Genomic DNA, 16,745 nt, shown 5'->3' on the forward strand with positions numbered 1-16,745 from the left:
CATCTATATGTATACATATATTCCCCATATCCCCTCCCTCTTGCGTGACCCTCCCACCCTCCTTATCCCACCCCTCTAGGTGGTCACAAAGCACCGAGCTGATCACCCTGTGCTATGCAGCTTCTTCTCACTAGCTATCTATTTTACATTTGGTAATGTATATTACTATATGTCCATATGTCCATATATACACTACCACTGTCTAACTTTGTCACAGCTTACCCTTCCCCCTCCCCCGTCCTGAAGTCCATTCTCTAGTAGGTCTGTGTCTTTATTCCCGTCTTGCCCCTAGGCCCTTCATGACCTTTTTTTTTTTTTTTTTTTTTAGATTCCATATATATGTGTTAGCATACGGTATTTGTTTTTCTCTTTCTGACTTACTTCACTCTGTATGACAGACTCTAGGTCCAACCACCTCACTACAAATAACTCAATTTTGTTTCTTTTTATGGCTGAGTAATATTCCATTGTATATATGTGCCACATATTCTTCATCCATTCATCTGTCGATGGACACTTAGGTTGCTTCCATGTCCAGGCTATTGTAAATAGAGCTGCAGTGAACATTGTGGTATAAGACTCTTTTTGAATTATGGTTTGCTCAGGGTATATGCCCAGCAGTGGGATTGATGGGTCGTATGGTAGTTCTATTTTTAGTTTTTTAAGGAACCTCCATACAGTTCTCCATAGTGGCTGTATCAGTTTACTCTCAGGTTCCCTGACTTCAGACTATACTACAAAGCTACAGTAATCAAGACAGTATGGTACTATCACAAAAACAGAAATATAGATCAGTGGAACAGGATAGAAAGCCCAGAGATAAATCCACGCAGATATGGTCACCTTATCTTTGATAAAGGATACTTTATAATTTTTAAAGAACATTTATACCTTTATTATTTATAGAAATCACAGTGCAATTATTTACTCAACTAGCATTTACATAATATAAGATTGATAGGGACAGAGAAAAGGGACAACGTAGGTAATTAAATAGTTAATCCCACTAGGGGACTAAGTAAAAAATATATATGGGGGACCCCTGTAAGTTAATGATCACTTACGAAAACAGGTTTGCTTGACCACAAAACCAAGCAGGCATGCTTAGCAACAAAACCATGCAACAGAAACATGAGACATGCCCCCAAACAATAAAAAAATGGTGGCATGAGACCCACATCCTGCCCAGTGAGCTCAGTAAGTTCATGACCCCTAGGACATGCTCTCTGCCCACATGAAAAACAATAATATATGGAAAGGTGGCATTTCAAAGTGAAAGACCCTCATTGTACTGAGACCTAAAATAAATTTTCCATAGTGCCATAACAGTCCAGGCTTGACCATGTAGGGACAAGAAAACTCCCCTGTCCAACCTGGAGGAGGAGCTGATGATGGAGGCATGACGTCTACTCAAGAATGCAGAAGAAGGTTGTCTTTTCTTCCTCCCCACTTTTCCTTTGATTATAAAACTGTAACCCACTAAGTTCTCCAGGGCAGCACCCTGTTGCCCACCCGCTTGTAAGCCTCACAATCATCCTATCCTAATAAATCACTTCTTATCTATCACTTTGCCTCTCACTGAATTCTTTCTGCATGGAAGACATAAAGAACCCAAGCTCTTCAGAGCCCCCCCAAAAAGCCACATAGCCGTTTCAAGATTTTTTAAAAATACTGAATTATATAATTCTGCTTGCAAAACTAATTTATATCCTCTGGTCTGGTCTACCAGTAGGTGTCTACAAGTTCTGAGGCTCAGAATGTCTACCTAATAATCACTAGAGATGAATCCAATCTCTTCTCTGTCCCCCTCCCTGCACTGGCTGCTAAAGCACCCTGGGTGAATCAGGATTCTTTGGTGCCACAGGTATAAGCTGAGTCCCACTTCACACCCTGGATTCTGCTCTCCTTGACGTTGTCAGGAATAGAGGGTAAACTAGAGGATGAAGATAGTGGGGGTGCCCACCAGGAGGGAAAAACAAGGGAAAGACCCTATTGCTGAGTTCTTACTGCATGTCAGGTCCTGTGCCAGGCCACCAACTAACATTGTCTCATCGATTCGTGCTGAAATCCTGTAACTTGAGTGTGCGCCATTATCTTCATGTTACGGGGAAAATGAGGCCCTTGCCTAAAGTCCTCCCACCCTTATACCCTATTCCTCCCCCGAGCCAATAACACCAGTCTTTGATTTTGTAACGAGGAGTCTTCATTTGGGTGCCTTTTGTTTAGGGTGACTGTGATGGTTAATTTTGAGTCACCTTGGAGAAGGAATGCCCAGATATCTGGTAAAACAATAATTCTGGGTGTGTCTGGGAGGGTGTTTCTGGAAGAGGTTAGCATTTTAATCCATAGACTGAAGGAAGAGATCTGCCTTCACCAATGTAGTGGGCATAATCCTATCCTTTGGGGGCCTGAATGGAACAAAAAATCCAATTCTCACCTTCTCTCTCTTCTTGCCCATGAACATTGAAGCTTGTGGCTCTACAGCCTTCATACTCTGAACTTACACCAGGGGTCCTCTGGTTCTCAAGCCTTCAGCCTCAGACTTGGAATAACACTGTCAGTTCCACTGTTTTTCAGCCTTAAACTTTGGTCTGAGTTATACCATCAGCTTTGCTGGTTCTCTAGCTTACAGACAGCAGACTGTGAGACTTCTCAGCCTCTGGAACCATGTAAGCCCGTTCCCATAATAACTCTCCTCTAATATATAACTATATATACAGCTGACACTGGAAACATGGGTTTGAACTGCTTGGGTCCACTTACATGAAGATATTTTTCAATAGTAAATATAGCACTAAACCATCTGAAGTTGGTTGAATCCGAGGACGTGAAACTGTTGATGGGGACAGCAGACTATGAGTTGTATGAGGTACATAACAGGTATTTGTTATATATCCTGATATGCTGATGTCAAAACATTCTATGCCCGTTTTCCATAACGGGGAGAATCAGGAGATATTAAGGGAATAAAGTCAATCTCTAATTGACATGAACTAGTCCCCCCAAATGGTATAATTTTTAACACACTATAAAAATACTAAAAACATGTTACATGCCTACATGGTTTTAAAATTTTGCCAAAAGGAATTTGGATGTCTATACTGGCCACAACTAGGTTAATTCAAGAAGGACCACTACCCACCAATGACAGGCATGGGTTGGTGAGGACCAGAGGCTCAGCTTAGTTGTATAGATAACACCTTCCAGAACCATGGGCATTGCCTTGTGTAGTGAAGCTTTTTCCCAGCACATACAAAGACCAGAAACTGAGACTAAAGGACCCACCAGGAGAACAATGAGGACTACTCATGTCCAGGATCGTGGCCTGAGTCAGCAGTGAGGACCCTGCCAAGAGCTCTTCATGCTATTGGCTCATTGGCCACTGAGTATGTTCCCCTTGTTGTGTGTATTAACCCACTGAACAGCCACAGAAATAAGCAATGTGGTAAGAGATGTCCCAGATAGAATAAAGAATTTGCGGGAATGGTAAGGTTTCAGATTATAGACAACTCAGTGCCTTTTTTTGGTTGGTTTTTTTTTTTTTTTTTTTTTTTTACCAGTAACTGAAGATTACTGAGGTATAAACTGCAAAAACAGAATAATACATCATGGGGGGCAGCAGTCGGTTTACACTGGGAGTCTCTTTATTTCTGACCATTTATTTACAGCCATCCACCCAGGGATAACTCCAACATGTGCATCTCAAGCCTGAACTTCCTTCCAGAAATTTAGATCAATATTTCAGACTCTATAAACACATATTCCTGAATGTCCCATCAACTACCTGAATCAAGATTTCCCCCTGCAATCCTGCACCCTTGCTGGATCACCTTTCCTTTCCCCATTCACATTGATCAGATGTTGGAAACCATGGGTCAGTTTTCCCTTCAGGAGGCACCTTTGCCTAGATTTCAGAGTCCAAGTTCTCAGAAGAAAGTTTTTGATAGAGAACTATGCAGAATACCAACTAGGAAGGGGTATTATAGCTGTATACAACAGGCTCGGGATGATAGAATGTGTTTTCTCCACAGTGAGGACAGGGGCTGGAGCTAATCCAGATAGTTCTGGGACGTCCTAAGTCTCTAAGGATCTTCAACAGCTCAGCCTTAATCTGGACAAGTCTCTCTGGGTGGAAACCTCCCTGAGAGCTGTAACTCTCCCGAGGGGCAGGGTACAGCTCTTGACTTAAACTGAGCAGCCCGGAGGTATGTTGCAGCAGCTTCTCCATGATGGCCATGGAGAGGAGGTTCCCACACATGCTGAAGGTCCTGAGCTGGGAGCAGTGGCTCAGGGCAGGCAGGATGGCCTCAAGCTGGGAGTCCATGATCCCACACAGATCTAAGTCCAGTTCCTGGAGAGTGGCTGCAACTTTCTCCAGCAGAACTTGGAGGAGCTCAGGACTAAAGTTGGTCAGAGTGACACCACTCAGATCCAGGGCTTTTAGCTGACTGATGTTCGGGCACTGGGACAGATGTGTCAAGTCTGATTCTGTAAGCAGGCAGTTGGTTATTGAGAGGTTGTCCAAGGGGGTCTTCAGGCAGCTGGAGAGAAACCAAGGAATTAGGTCTTGAAAACTGGAGTGGCAGGTGAACTCCAGGTGAGAGAAAAGCCCAAGGTCAAGGTTGTTCTGACCATCAGATAAAGGTCAATACCCAGGATACCCAATCTCATTTTAGCCTGAGTCCTTTCATCTTCCTTGTGTGACTGGGTCAAGTTCACAGAATCTTGAAAGCTCTCTTTCCTCATCTGTCAAGCAGAATAAAATTTACTCTACTTCCTTATGAGGATGAATGAAGATTATGGCATGGACTAAAACATGCTCAGCGGAGAGTCTTACACAGAGTTTCAATCAAGTGGCACCACTGAATTTTAATATTGGGGGACATGAAAAAAAGTGTTTTCAGCTCAGGTTCCTTCAATCCATGCTTGGGCCCCCAGCACCTCTATCTCAGGCCAAGTGAGAGTCCTGGGTGATAAGCATAGAAAACCAACCTGGACAAGTTCCCAAATCATCAACTGTGGTTTTCCAGTCTACAGGGGCTCACTTATACCCCTGCATCACCTGCAAATCACCTACCCCTTTTTTTAATCCTTTTGGCTCCAGCTCCTTAACCATCCTCTCCAGAATCATGCATTTCCCATATGTTAATTACCTTATCTGGAGCACAACACAACTTCTGCTGAAATGAATTTGAGACAGGCTCACTGTGGTCACTAAACGGGTGAGCACAGAGCTTCTCTTTAGAAATGTTCAGGTCAGCTTACATATTTTACTAGGTTATCTGATTAAAGATAGATATCTCTTCCTAAGGCAGAAATCACAAAACCTCCACTGATAGATCTGAATGGTCTAATCTGGACCTTTTTAGCATGGTGTCCTTTTCCAGAGCCTCTCTGTCAGTTTAGCCCTCTACCTTGATTTGTGTGGTTATGTTATACCACACTTCAAGATAGAGCAGCAAAGGAGACAATGCATTCACATTCTATTGTTGTGTTTATTGTTACTCAGCCAGTGTGGCCACACTTACCTGAGCATTTGGTCCAGGCAACCTTCAAGAAAGGAGGGAGATTCCATATAGAGATCCCGGAGGTGGTGAAGTCTGAGGAACTGAGAGGTAAATTGGACAATGTGCTGCTGTTCCTGCTCCTCAAAGGCAGACAAGTAGACATGGGAGAGAAAGAGTCTCTGCACATTACTCATCTGGCCCAGGAGAGGAGCAAACATGACCAGGGTAGACAGATGCCAGGTGCTATTAACTTGCACTTCTTGGATACAGTCCAGCTGCACCCTACTCAGGACTTCCTTAATGTTTTCCATGGACATTGTAATGATCTTCAACTTCTTACAGCACAGGTGTATGGAACCTTTTCTCTGCTCCACCCACCTGATAAGGTCGATGAGGAATTCATCCAGGTTACTTTCCTTGAGGCGAAGTTCTACATACACCTCCAACAGAGCTAACGGCTGCTTTGTTCTTGAACTGTCCTCAGCCACTGGTGCCATCATTGAGCTTGAGTGCACATGGGAACTGGATCCAGACCACATTCTCCAGAAATACTGTCCAGTATTCCTTAAATCCAGAACCTGCAGCTTGCACCTCCTGTGGGGAAACAGAAGATTGGCAGCGATGGTTTAAGAGCCACACATAATGAAACCACAGTCTCAGAATTTAGGCAACACTCAGACTTCCCACGTGTGCTTTTACTTCACATTCCTGACATCACCTGCTGCCTTGCCCTCTTCTTCCCTCTCTGCCTCACCTTCCTCCATCTTGTTTCCCCTTCCATCCTTCCTGGTTCTCCACTTCTAGTACCTTAAGCATCACTAGAAAGATGTGGGGGCATGTTCCTTCAGGTGCCCTTTCATCTTAGGTACTCCTACATTTCTGGAAGGCATTTCCCAAAGTGAACTCAGCAATGGCCAAGGCCTCTGAGCCTCTTCGTTTGGCATCATCAGAAGCCTCTAGTCCATCAGCTGGCCACCCACTCTTATGACACCAGCTGCCTCTCAAGGATGTCTAGGACTCTACCAGGATACCTGGATCAGACTCACCTGGGGCGATCCTGCTGGGCAACTAGGACATCAATACCATCCAACACTGCTTGTAAGGTCCCCCGGTGAGGCATCTGCATCAGACCCCCCAGAGGCAGGCGGACAAAGGGCCAGGCTTGCACCATGGCCTTCAGGGTCTCACTGTGTCTCCCGTAGAAAGCCAAAATGAACAGTGGTGGGAAGAGCTCGGTGGGCAGATACTCCAAAGTGGAGATGGCTGAGGCCTCATCCCTCAGCAGGTCCATTGCTGCTAGGTCCAAGAGTCTGAGTGGGTTCCAGACACTCATGCTGACTCTGCTCCAAAAGGAATCCTGTGAATATTTGCAGGGAATAAGTCATCCTTCTCAAGCCAAGCATGAGTAGAGCTTCATGTGTCTCCTTACCCTTCAGAGGAACCAATTCAGGGCCAAGGTCACTGCTCCAGCAGCAGTGGAAGAGCCTCCATTTATCCAAATTCCACTCTGGGCTCTGTTGGCACAAAGTCACAGCTCTGCCCCTTCTGGCACCATAAGAAATGTCTCACAAGTACCATGGAGATGGAAATATCAACCACTAGCCTATCCATTTCCATCCATTTCTTTGCTTAATTATGTCTTGCTGGGAGGTGGGTACCATGAGCCTGAAAGCTGACCCCAATCTTTTTTTGGGGCAAACTCTCAGATCATCACTTAATGTCCTAAGACTATGGGAATAGGAGAGTTATGTGGACCAACACAGCCTCCATCTTCAGTTCCCACAGTTAACCTGGCTGGGAAAGATTAAGGAGATACCCTTAAAATGAGTGTCATTTGTGCACAAACTAAATATTTTAAATGTCAAGAAATAAAATTCCAAATAGATAGATGTTTCTCATTCAAAAGTAAATCTTGTTGGTTAAGATATTTAAAAATGATATACATCAAAGTGCAGATCAAAATGTTTGGTATTAAGGCAAAGCTACACTTAAAGGCAAAACAAAAACCTTTAATCCATTCTTTGAAAAGGAAGAAAAAGGAAGATCTCCCTGCCATCCCTAGCTGCATGCCATCATTCAAGACCAGATTACCATAGATGAGATCTGGGTGTCCTTAACTGAGATTGTTAACTTACCAGCTCTGATGTGATTGGCAGGGTATTCAGACCTCAGTTCTGTTGGAGAACCCAGGCAGTGACACCAAAGCAAGAAAATTCTGCATCTCTTCTTTGGTACCTGAGGCTTTTGTAGATCTTTCTAATCACATCATCCCCCTTTTCAACTACTATCTTCCAATCAGAAAGTTATACCTAATTAGATTCTAGACTGTCCATCAGGTTAATCCTGATTGGATCTTTGTCTTTCTTCAGATGAGTTGACTGAATCAGATATCCATTCAAGAAAGAGAAAGAATGGGGAGGGGCGGGGCAAGAGAGTCAAGGAATCATTTCTGATTCACTCCACAAACATTGATCGAGTTTTACTAGTATGGACAGTTGTAGCTCTGGATGTGAGACAGGAAGGGTTTAATCTCTTCCTGAATGAGAATAATAATACCAAAAGCATTATTTTGGGGGGATCTTCAGCCAGATCAAAATAATCAAAATGTCCCAGAATTTTAAAAACTTTCTAAAGACAGTGGTTTCTTTCCCCCCAAAGCCCCAATATAAAGAAGTCCTAAGGAGGAGATATGGGGATATATGTATATGTATAGCTGATTCACTTTGTTATAAAGCAGAAACTAACACACGATTGTAAAGCAATTATACTCCAATAAAAAGATTTCAAAAAAAGGTCCTTGTGTCAAGTTGCCATTTAAGTGTTATGTGGGTAACATAGCAGATCATGAACTGATTCAAGGAGCAAGAGAAATGCAACTGGGGATGTGTTGGTCCTCCAGGCTTAAGTCATGGCTTCTCTGATGGTGGTCAGGTAATAATCACAATGAGAAGTAAGGGTGGGGGTTGAGGAGTATTCAGCTGAGTATACATTAAGTGACCCTGTGAATGACCCAAACAGTGTAAAATATGTTTGTTTTCTTCCCTATTCGGCAGGCTTGAGATTAAAATTTTTTCTCTGGATGGAGTCTAGAAATTTACAGGGAGTAACTAAGGGAAGACAATGTTATCTTTGAGCTCCTTACTTCCCAGAAAGATGGGCTCAGCTCAGCAAATTGGCTTAAAAACACTAAATCTGAGAATGTGAGTGGGGAGTGAGGCACCCAGCCCTGGGAATTTGGACATTTCCAAGTCTAAGAGCCACTGAGGGTGGCGCTGTGGGCTTTTGGGAACTTGGAGCCAGGGAAAAAGTAAACATGGGTCAGTTGCAAATAACCCTGTCCTCATCATGGCAGCTGCTACCAGGAGGTATTTTCTTCTAGGTTCTTCCCACAGAGGATGATTCCCAGATGGCAATTAGCCCCAGCCACTTTCCAGGGGCTTTGGGAACCAAACCATCATCCCATTGGCCCCTTTCCAAGTATATCTTGATAATTCTTGTTTCCTCAAGCTTAGCTAAGTTCAACACAGGTTCTGACTGAGGCAATGCCATTAAGCTCAGAAATAAAATTCTGTTTTTCTCCTCATATTTAGCACTGTTCACAAATTTCAACCCATTTCCCTCACAGAATTCAGAAGCTCTATTTGGTGTTTAAGTGTCTGTCACTTTCAGGGATGACTCCCACACTGGGCTGCATCACAGGGAGATTCTTTTATATACAGATGACTCTTGAACAACATACCTTTGAACTGCTCAGATCCACTTACCCGTGGATATTTTTCTATAGTAAATGTAGCCCTACACCATCTGCAGTTGGTTGAATCTGAGGATGTGGAACTGAGGGTAGGGAGGGTTGACTATGAGTTATAAGATGTATATAGGAGGTGTTTTTTTATACATGCTGATAAGTTGATAATAAAGCATGCTATACTAGTCTTCCCTGATAGGGAGAGATAGTAGGTATTATAGGATTAATGTCAGTCTTTCAATGACATGATGTAACCCTACAAAAGGATATAATTTCTTTTTTTTTTAATTAATTAATTAATTAATTTATTTATTTATTTATTTATGGCTGTGTTGGGTCTTCGTTTCTGTATGAGGACTTTCTCTAGTTGCGGCAAGCGGGGGCCACTCTTCATCACGTTGAGCTGGCCTCTCACTATCGCGGCCTCTCTTGTTGCAGAGCACAGGCTCCAGACGCGCAGGCTCAGTAATTGTGGCTCACGGGCCTAGCTGCTCCGCGGCATGTGGGATCTTCCCAGACCAGGGCTCGAACCCGTGTCCCTTGCATTGGCAGGCAGATTCTCAATCACTGCACCACCAGGGAAGCCCCCAAACATTTCGTATATACCACTGGCCACCAAGGCTGGGATTCTTTGAAGGGTGTTCTCCATCTTGGTATCTGCTGGAAAGATTCCATTCGCTACATTTCTATCCTAGGTATAAATGATCTTTGCATAAAAATGAGGTAAGCTGGATTGTACTCAATAGACATTTTAACTCCCAGCCTTTCAATTGTCTTTATTAATGAGGTGCAGTAGAGCGAGATTACTAACAATGATAATCATAAACATCTCTGTTGAACACTCACAAGGTGGGCACTTTTCATCCACTTCTTCAAATAACCTTCACAGAAAATGTAAATGTCACTGCCCTTTTCCTTATTTTTAGGCTAGTGAACCCGGTTCTGGGCCAGGGAGAAGAAACTGCCCACTTCCAGGCAGTGAGCAATTGTAGGTTCCCTCAGGTGAGAGGCTTAGAAGGACCCCACCACCACCACCACTGAATTGTCAGACATCCTAAATGTTGGGAAGGACTGACTAACAGACTTCACATGAAGGTCAGTGCAAATGGAGAAATCCATAAGGACAGACAGTACATCAGTGGTTGTCAGGACCTGAAAGGTTTGTGAGAAAATGGGGCATTACTCTCAGTGGGTACAGAGTTTCATTTGGGGGTGACGAAAGTGTTCTCAGATTGTGGTGACATATCTGCAATTCTGTGAATATACTAAAACGCACTGAACTGTGTGCTTGAATTGGATGGATTGCACGATATGTAAATTTTATCCCAATAAAACTATTATATATTTTTTAAATGTGACACTTCACACTATGGGTTTTTTTTTTTTAATTTTGGAAAACATAACTACTTTTGGTAAAAATGTATTATTTATATTCACCTGTAATGGGTTAGGAGTTGTTATGCATAATTGAATTAATAAATGAGTTTTTAACATCTTCCCACTTTAATTAATATTGTAAATGTTGTAGATAAAACCCACATACACAAAAGCTCTTTGGGATCCTCAATACATTTTAAGAAAATAAAGGAGTCATGAGATCAACAATTTGAGAACTGCAGAGCTAGGAAAAAGTTTAGCAGAAATGAAAGCAGTGGTTTTTCCCTACCAGTGAGAAAGTTAGATGACCCTTCTTTCCATGTTTTACTGTTATATAATCCTGCACACACCACCCAAGCACACCTGGTATGGTCTGAATGGTGAGGGTTAGCACAGGGTGACACAGCCACACTTTCTCTGCTCCTTCTCAGTTGCCTGTCTTAGTTTATACAGCTAAACCAATCAAAAGCACTAATATTTGTTATTGTCTTCTTCATGGTAAAACCCTTGTCTCTCTCATTTCTTTTTTCTCTCTTCCTTTTGGCATAATTTCCCAGAATAATATTTCTCCAGTTTTATTGAAATATAATTGACATATAACATTGTATTTGTTTTATGTGTACAAATGAATGATCTGATGTATGTATATATTGCAAAATGATTATCACAATAAATTTACTTAACATCCATCATGTCACATCGTTACAAATTTTTTTCTTGTGGTGAGAACTTTTAAGATCTACTCTCTTGATCATTATATAGTGTCCTTCTTTGTCTCTTGTAATAGTCTTTATTTTAAAGTCTATTTTGTCTGATATGAGAACTGCTACTCCAGCTTTCTTTTGATTTCCATTTGCATGGAATAGCTTTTTCCATCCCCTCACTTTCAGTCTGTATGTGTCCCTAGGTCTGAAGTGGGTCTCTTGTAGACAGCATATATACGGGTCTTGTTTTTGTATCCATTCAGCCAGTCTGTGTCTTTTGGTGGGAGCATTTAATCCATTTACATTTAAGGTAATTATCGATATGTATGTTCCTATTCCCATTTTCTTAAATGTTTTGGGTTTGTTATTGTAGGTGTTTCCCTTCTCTTGTGTTTCTTGCCCAGAGAAGTTCCTTTAGCATTTGTTGTAAAGCTGGCTTGGTGGTGCTGAACTCTCTCAGCTTTTGCTTGTCTGTAAAGGTTTAAAGGTTTTAATTTCTCCATCAAATCTGAATGAGATCCTTGCTGGGGAGAGTAATCTTGGTTGTAGGTTTTTCTCCTTCATCACTTTAAGTATATCCTGCCACTCCCTTCTGGCTTGCAGAGTTTCTGCTGAAAGATCAGCTGTTAACCTTATGGGGATTCCCTTGTGTGTTATTTGTTGTTTTCCCCTTGCTGCTTTTAATATTTTTTCTTTGTATTTAATTTTTGATAGTTTGATTAACATGTGTCTTGGCGCGTTTCTCCTTGGGTTTATCCTGTATGGGACTCTCTGTGCTTCCTGGACTTGATTAACTATTTCCTTTCCCATATTAGGGAAGTTTTCAACTATAATCTCTTCAAATATTTTCTCAGTCCCTTTCTTTTTCTCTTCTTCTTCTGGGACCCCTATAATTCTAATGTTGGTGCGTTTAATGTTGTCCCAGAGGTCTCTGAGACTGTCCTCAGTTCTTTTCATTCTTTTTTCTTTATTCTGCTCTGCAGTAGTTATTTCCACTATTTTATCTTCCAGGTCACTTACCCGTTCTTCTGCCTCAGTTATTCTGCTATTGATCCCTTCTAGAGTATTTTTAATTTCATTTATTGTGTTTTTCATCATTGCTTGGTTCTTCTTTAGGTCTTCTACGTCCTTGTTAAATGTTTCTTGCATTTTGTCTATTCTGTTTCCAAGATTTTGGATCATCTTTACTATCATTATTCTGAATTCTTTTTCAGGGAGACGGCCTATTTCCTCTTCATTTATTAGGTCTGGTGTGTTTTTACCTTGCTCCTTCATCTGCTGTGTGTTTTTCTGTCTTCTCATTTTGCTTAACTTACTGTGTTTGGGGTCTCCTTTTTGCAGGCTCCTGGTTTGTAGTTCCCATTGTTTTTGGTGTCTGTCCCCAGTGGCTAAGGTTGGTTCAGTGGGTTCTGTAGGCTTCCTGTTGGAGGGGACTAGTGCCTGTGTTCTGGTGGATGAAGCTGGATATTGTCTTTCTGGTGGGCAGGTCCACGTCTGGTGGTGTGTTTTGGGGTGTCTGTGGCCTTATTATGATTTTAGGCAGCCTCTCTGCTAATGGATGGGGTTGTGTTCCTGCCTTGCTAGTTGTTTGGCATAGGGTGTCCAGCACTGTAGCTTGCTGGTCGTTGAGTGAAGCTGGGTCTTGGTGTTGAGATGGAGATCTCTGGGAGATTTTCGCCGTTTGGTATTACGTGGAGCTGGGAGGTCTCTTGTGGACCAGTGTCCTGAAGTTGGCTGTCCCACCTCAGAGGCACAGCCCTGATGCCTGGCTGGAGCACCAAGAGCCTTTCATCCACACGGCTCAGAATAAAAGGGAGAAAAAATAGAAAGAAAGAAAGAAAGGAAGAGGATAAAATAAAATAAAGTAAGATAAAATAAAACAAAGTTATTAAAATAAAAAATAATTATTAAGAAAAAAAAAAAAAGAAGTGCTGGTTCATCAGAGGCATAGGTTGCCCAGTCATTATTTCAAAAGGAGACAATTGATGTTTATTGAAGGGGGTAGACCTCAGGTTAAGGAGTACCGAAGGAAGAGGTTTTGGCCCTGGAATATTAAATACCTCTCAAAATCCAGCCAATTGTATTTTAGTTGTGTTACTGTTCCCTTCTACTAAGCCTTAGGTTTGAGGGTGATAAGCACAGTGAAAATGTTACATTTTCAGCCAAATCTTACAAATGGATTAAATAATCTGTCCAGTAAAATGGGTTCCCTGGTCACTACACAACTCTGAAGGAGTTCCCCAAACTGGAATATTCTTTCCAATAGTAATTTGCCTATGTTAAGGCCATTGCTCATCTGCAAAGAAATGCCTCCACCTAGTGTGAAAACATGTATACCATTACCAGGATGTATTTGTAGCTTTGAGACGAAGGCACCTAGATAAAGTCCAGTTGCAAAACTTCAAAAGGTCCCTTGGGGTGGGAAAAGTGACCTTGAGAACCATGAAGGAGTTTACCAGGATTACATTTAGGACAAATAGAACATTGGTCATAAAACTTATGGGCTATAGTGAGAGAAGTTCTTCAAATATATTGCTTTCAGGTACCCAATGGGTCAAGGAATGTACATGCTGGAGTAAGGGTATTGGGGTATTTATAGGTACTATAGGCCTTTTATTTGGTCCAAACCTCATTTGTGATATGGGATTGACAAATCCCCCTTTTTTCTTCTAGGTCTACTTTTCATTTTCTGAAACAAGTCCTTGAGCCTGCAAAGGAAATATCCTAATGGTTTCATAACAGTTATGTCTGAGCAGAGGACATATTCTAAACTGGGCAGAGGTAAGGCTTAAGACAGCTTGTTTAGCTGCAGCATCAGCCAATAAATTTCTTTTGGCTTCTGTTGAATCATATTTTTATTTGGAATGTCCAGGTATTTTAATGATGGCCAGCTGTTTGGGCAATTGAATGGACTTTAATAGTTTTGAGACTAACTGTCCCTTCTTTATAGGCTGGCCAGAAAAGATGATAAGTCCTCTCTGTTTCCATAGCATTCCAAAATTCTGAGCTACTCCGAAGGCATAGCAGCTGTCAGTATAAATATTTGCTCGTTGATCCTTGACTAATTGACAAACCCTAATTAATGCAATCAATTAAGCTTTTTGGGTCAATTTGGTGTCCAGTAAATAAGAACTTCTGATTATTTCTACTATGGAAGTTATTGCATACCCAACTTGATGATGTCCCTGCTCATCTTTTAAATAGAATCCATCTGTAAACCGACTTAAATCAGCATTAGCAATGGAACTTCCTGTAAGTCAGTCCGAGGAGTAAGAAGATAGTCAGTTAGCACAATGCAATCATGGTTATTGTCATCTTGAGTTGTGGGAAGTAAAGTTTCAGGGTTAAGTCTATGAAATCAAACCAAAGTAATATTGAGTGAAGAGAGTAACAATACTTCATAAGAGGCCAATCAAGTCACAGAATATTTTTGAGTATGATGAGAATTGAAAAGAGATTCAACTGAGCGAGAAACATAGAGTAAACTCCATTATGAGTTCTGCAGTAGCTTTGCATAAGAGATATGTCATTGATATAGCCCTCATACAGCAATTAAACATATGGATTATAACATCCTATGAGTTGGAGCTTGTCACAATGCCACTGAGTTAATACACCCAGGGCATTTCCTCTATCTTCATGCACAAAGAGGAAAAATGGTAATTTATCATTAGGATGGCCTAATGCTGAAGCCTGGGCTAATGCAGATTTTAAAGCATTTATAACCTTTTCTCTTTCCATCGTCCTTTCAATTGGGTCTAGTTGGTCAGACCTAAGTAATGCATAGTTTGGGCAATGAGGGAATAAATTGGTACCCAATTATGTCAATACTTGGTTAGACCTAGAAATCCTCTTTGTTGTTTGTTTTGGGAAATGAGAAAGCTAGGATTCCCTTAATTCTTTCAGAGTGAATCAATAACCCTTCTTTAGATATTAAATGACCTAAATATTTCACAATTGATAAGTAGAAATGTAATTTGTCCTTGGACACCTTATACCGCATAGAAGCTAATTGTTGAAATAGGTGAATAGTGTCTCTTTGAGAGTCCTGTTCAGTTCTAGGACACAAAAACAAATCACCTGCCTATTCAAATAAAGCAGAGACATTAAGAAAGTGTACATCAGCTAAATCAGCTTTAAGTGTTTGAGAAAAATAAATAGGGCTCTCAGTATAGCCTTGTGGCATAACTGTACAGGTACACTGACAATCTTTGCATGTATTGTTTTCTTGTTCTATTGGAGTACTAAAGGATGCACTACATAGGTCTGTTACTGAAAAATAACAAGTATCTGCTGGAATGGCTGAGAGCAGAGGGTGAGGATTAGGAATCTCAGGCTGGCAAGGGATCACAATGTTATTTATAGCTCTCGGGTTCTGAACAATCTCCAGCCTTTTCCATTTGGCTTTCTTACTGGTAAAATGGGAGTATTACAAGGACTGGTGTAAGGAATGATAAGTCTTTCTTAAGTAATTTCTGAATAATGGGTCTTATTTCACTTAATGCCTCTGGTCTGAGTGGCTATTGTCAGATATTGGGTAGAGGCTTGGAATTATCAATAGTTACTTTAATAAGAATAGCTATTTTAATTTTCCCAGTACCTGATGAAAGAAGGTGACCATAATTCCTCAGGCATTTGTAACAGTAAATCATTAACTTCCTCTTGATTTGTCTGAATTTTCATTTTCATAACCATCGATTTCTCAGTAATTCTCTTCTGATCTGCACCTACATCTTCTAAATCTAAAATCATTTCACCTTATTATATGCCTCTAAAACTTCTTTTCCTAAGAAATGAATTGGAACACATTTCACCAAAAGGAACACGTGTCTTTCTGTGATAGTTCCTAGCTGAAAAGTTATTAACTCTGATTTTATAACCTGCATAGAAAAATTTTAAACCCCTATAATTTGAATAGATTGATTATTCTGAGGGAGAGGGCAATGAATAAGGGAAGGGTTAAGAACAGATAATGTATCCTCCTTGTCTACAAGAGCTTTAAAAGTTTCTCCTCTAATTGTTATTTCAATTTCCCCTAAGGTATTCATGAAGAACAGGGGAATGCTCTCTCACAATCCTCAAAGGGTTCTGATTCCTTTTTAATTTTGCCTGTTTAAAGTCTTGCTTGAATTTGTGGCATACCCTTTTTAAATGTCCAGGTCTCTTGCAATAAAACAGGTGCACTCATCTCAAGCCTGGCTGGAACTTGGGCAGGTTAGTTTTGGAAGGCCCCCAAACTGCTGTATCTGTACATTCATAATTTTGGCAGTTCTTTCATTTTCTCATTTCTGTAAGGTTTTAGAAATTTGCCAGCAATTTTGATAAGGGCATTAGTATGCACGGTAGTACAATAAAGTTCATGTCTTTTATTTTTTATTATTTTGTTTATTTTCTTTTCTTTTTTTTTTTTTT

The 16,745-nt window shown here is 41.1% G+C and overlaps 2 protein-coding genes across 2 annotated transcripts in view; both read right to left on the bottom strand.

Moving 5' to 3' along the window:
* The window catches only part of LOC309624104 (PRAME family member 8-like), a 62,582-nt gene extending 53,369 nt beyond the window's left edge, over positions 1 to 9,213 (bottom strand). Inside the window, exon 1 of the mRNA XM_082381788.1 lies at positions 7,675 to 9,213. The gene's annotated coding sequence lies outside the window, so the exon portion shown is untranslated. The remainder of the gene's footprint in view (positions 1 to 7,674) is intronic.
* LOC309624079 (PRAME family member 4-like) lies at positions 303 to 7,698 on the bottom strand. The gene is made up of 4 exons (XM_082381694.1): positions 7,643 to 7,698; positions 6,554 to 6,864; positions 5,529 to 6,101; positions 303 to 4,541 (listed from the first exon to the last, which is right to left on the bottom strand). Exons 2-4 carry the CDS (start codon positions 6,838 to 6,840, stop codon positions 3,968 to 3,970), a joined length of 1,434 nt encoding a protein of 477 aa, XP_082237820.1. The 5' UTR covers positions 6,841 to 6,864; positions 7,643 to 7,698; the 3' UTR covers positions 303 to 3,967.
* Positions 9,214 to 16,745: the final 7,532 nt, after the last annotated feature.

This window comes from Balaenoptera borealis (genome assembly GCF_965194805.1).
Source record: "Balaenoptera borealis genome assembly, chromosome: 1".
In the NCBI taxonomy this organism is placed as follows: domain Eukaryota; kingdom Metazoa; phylum Chordata; class Mammalia; order Artiodactyla; family Balaenopteridae; genus Balaenoptera; species Balaenoptera borealis.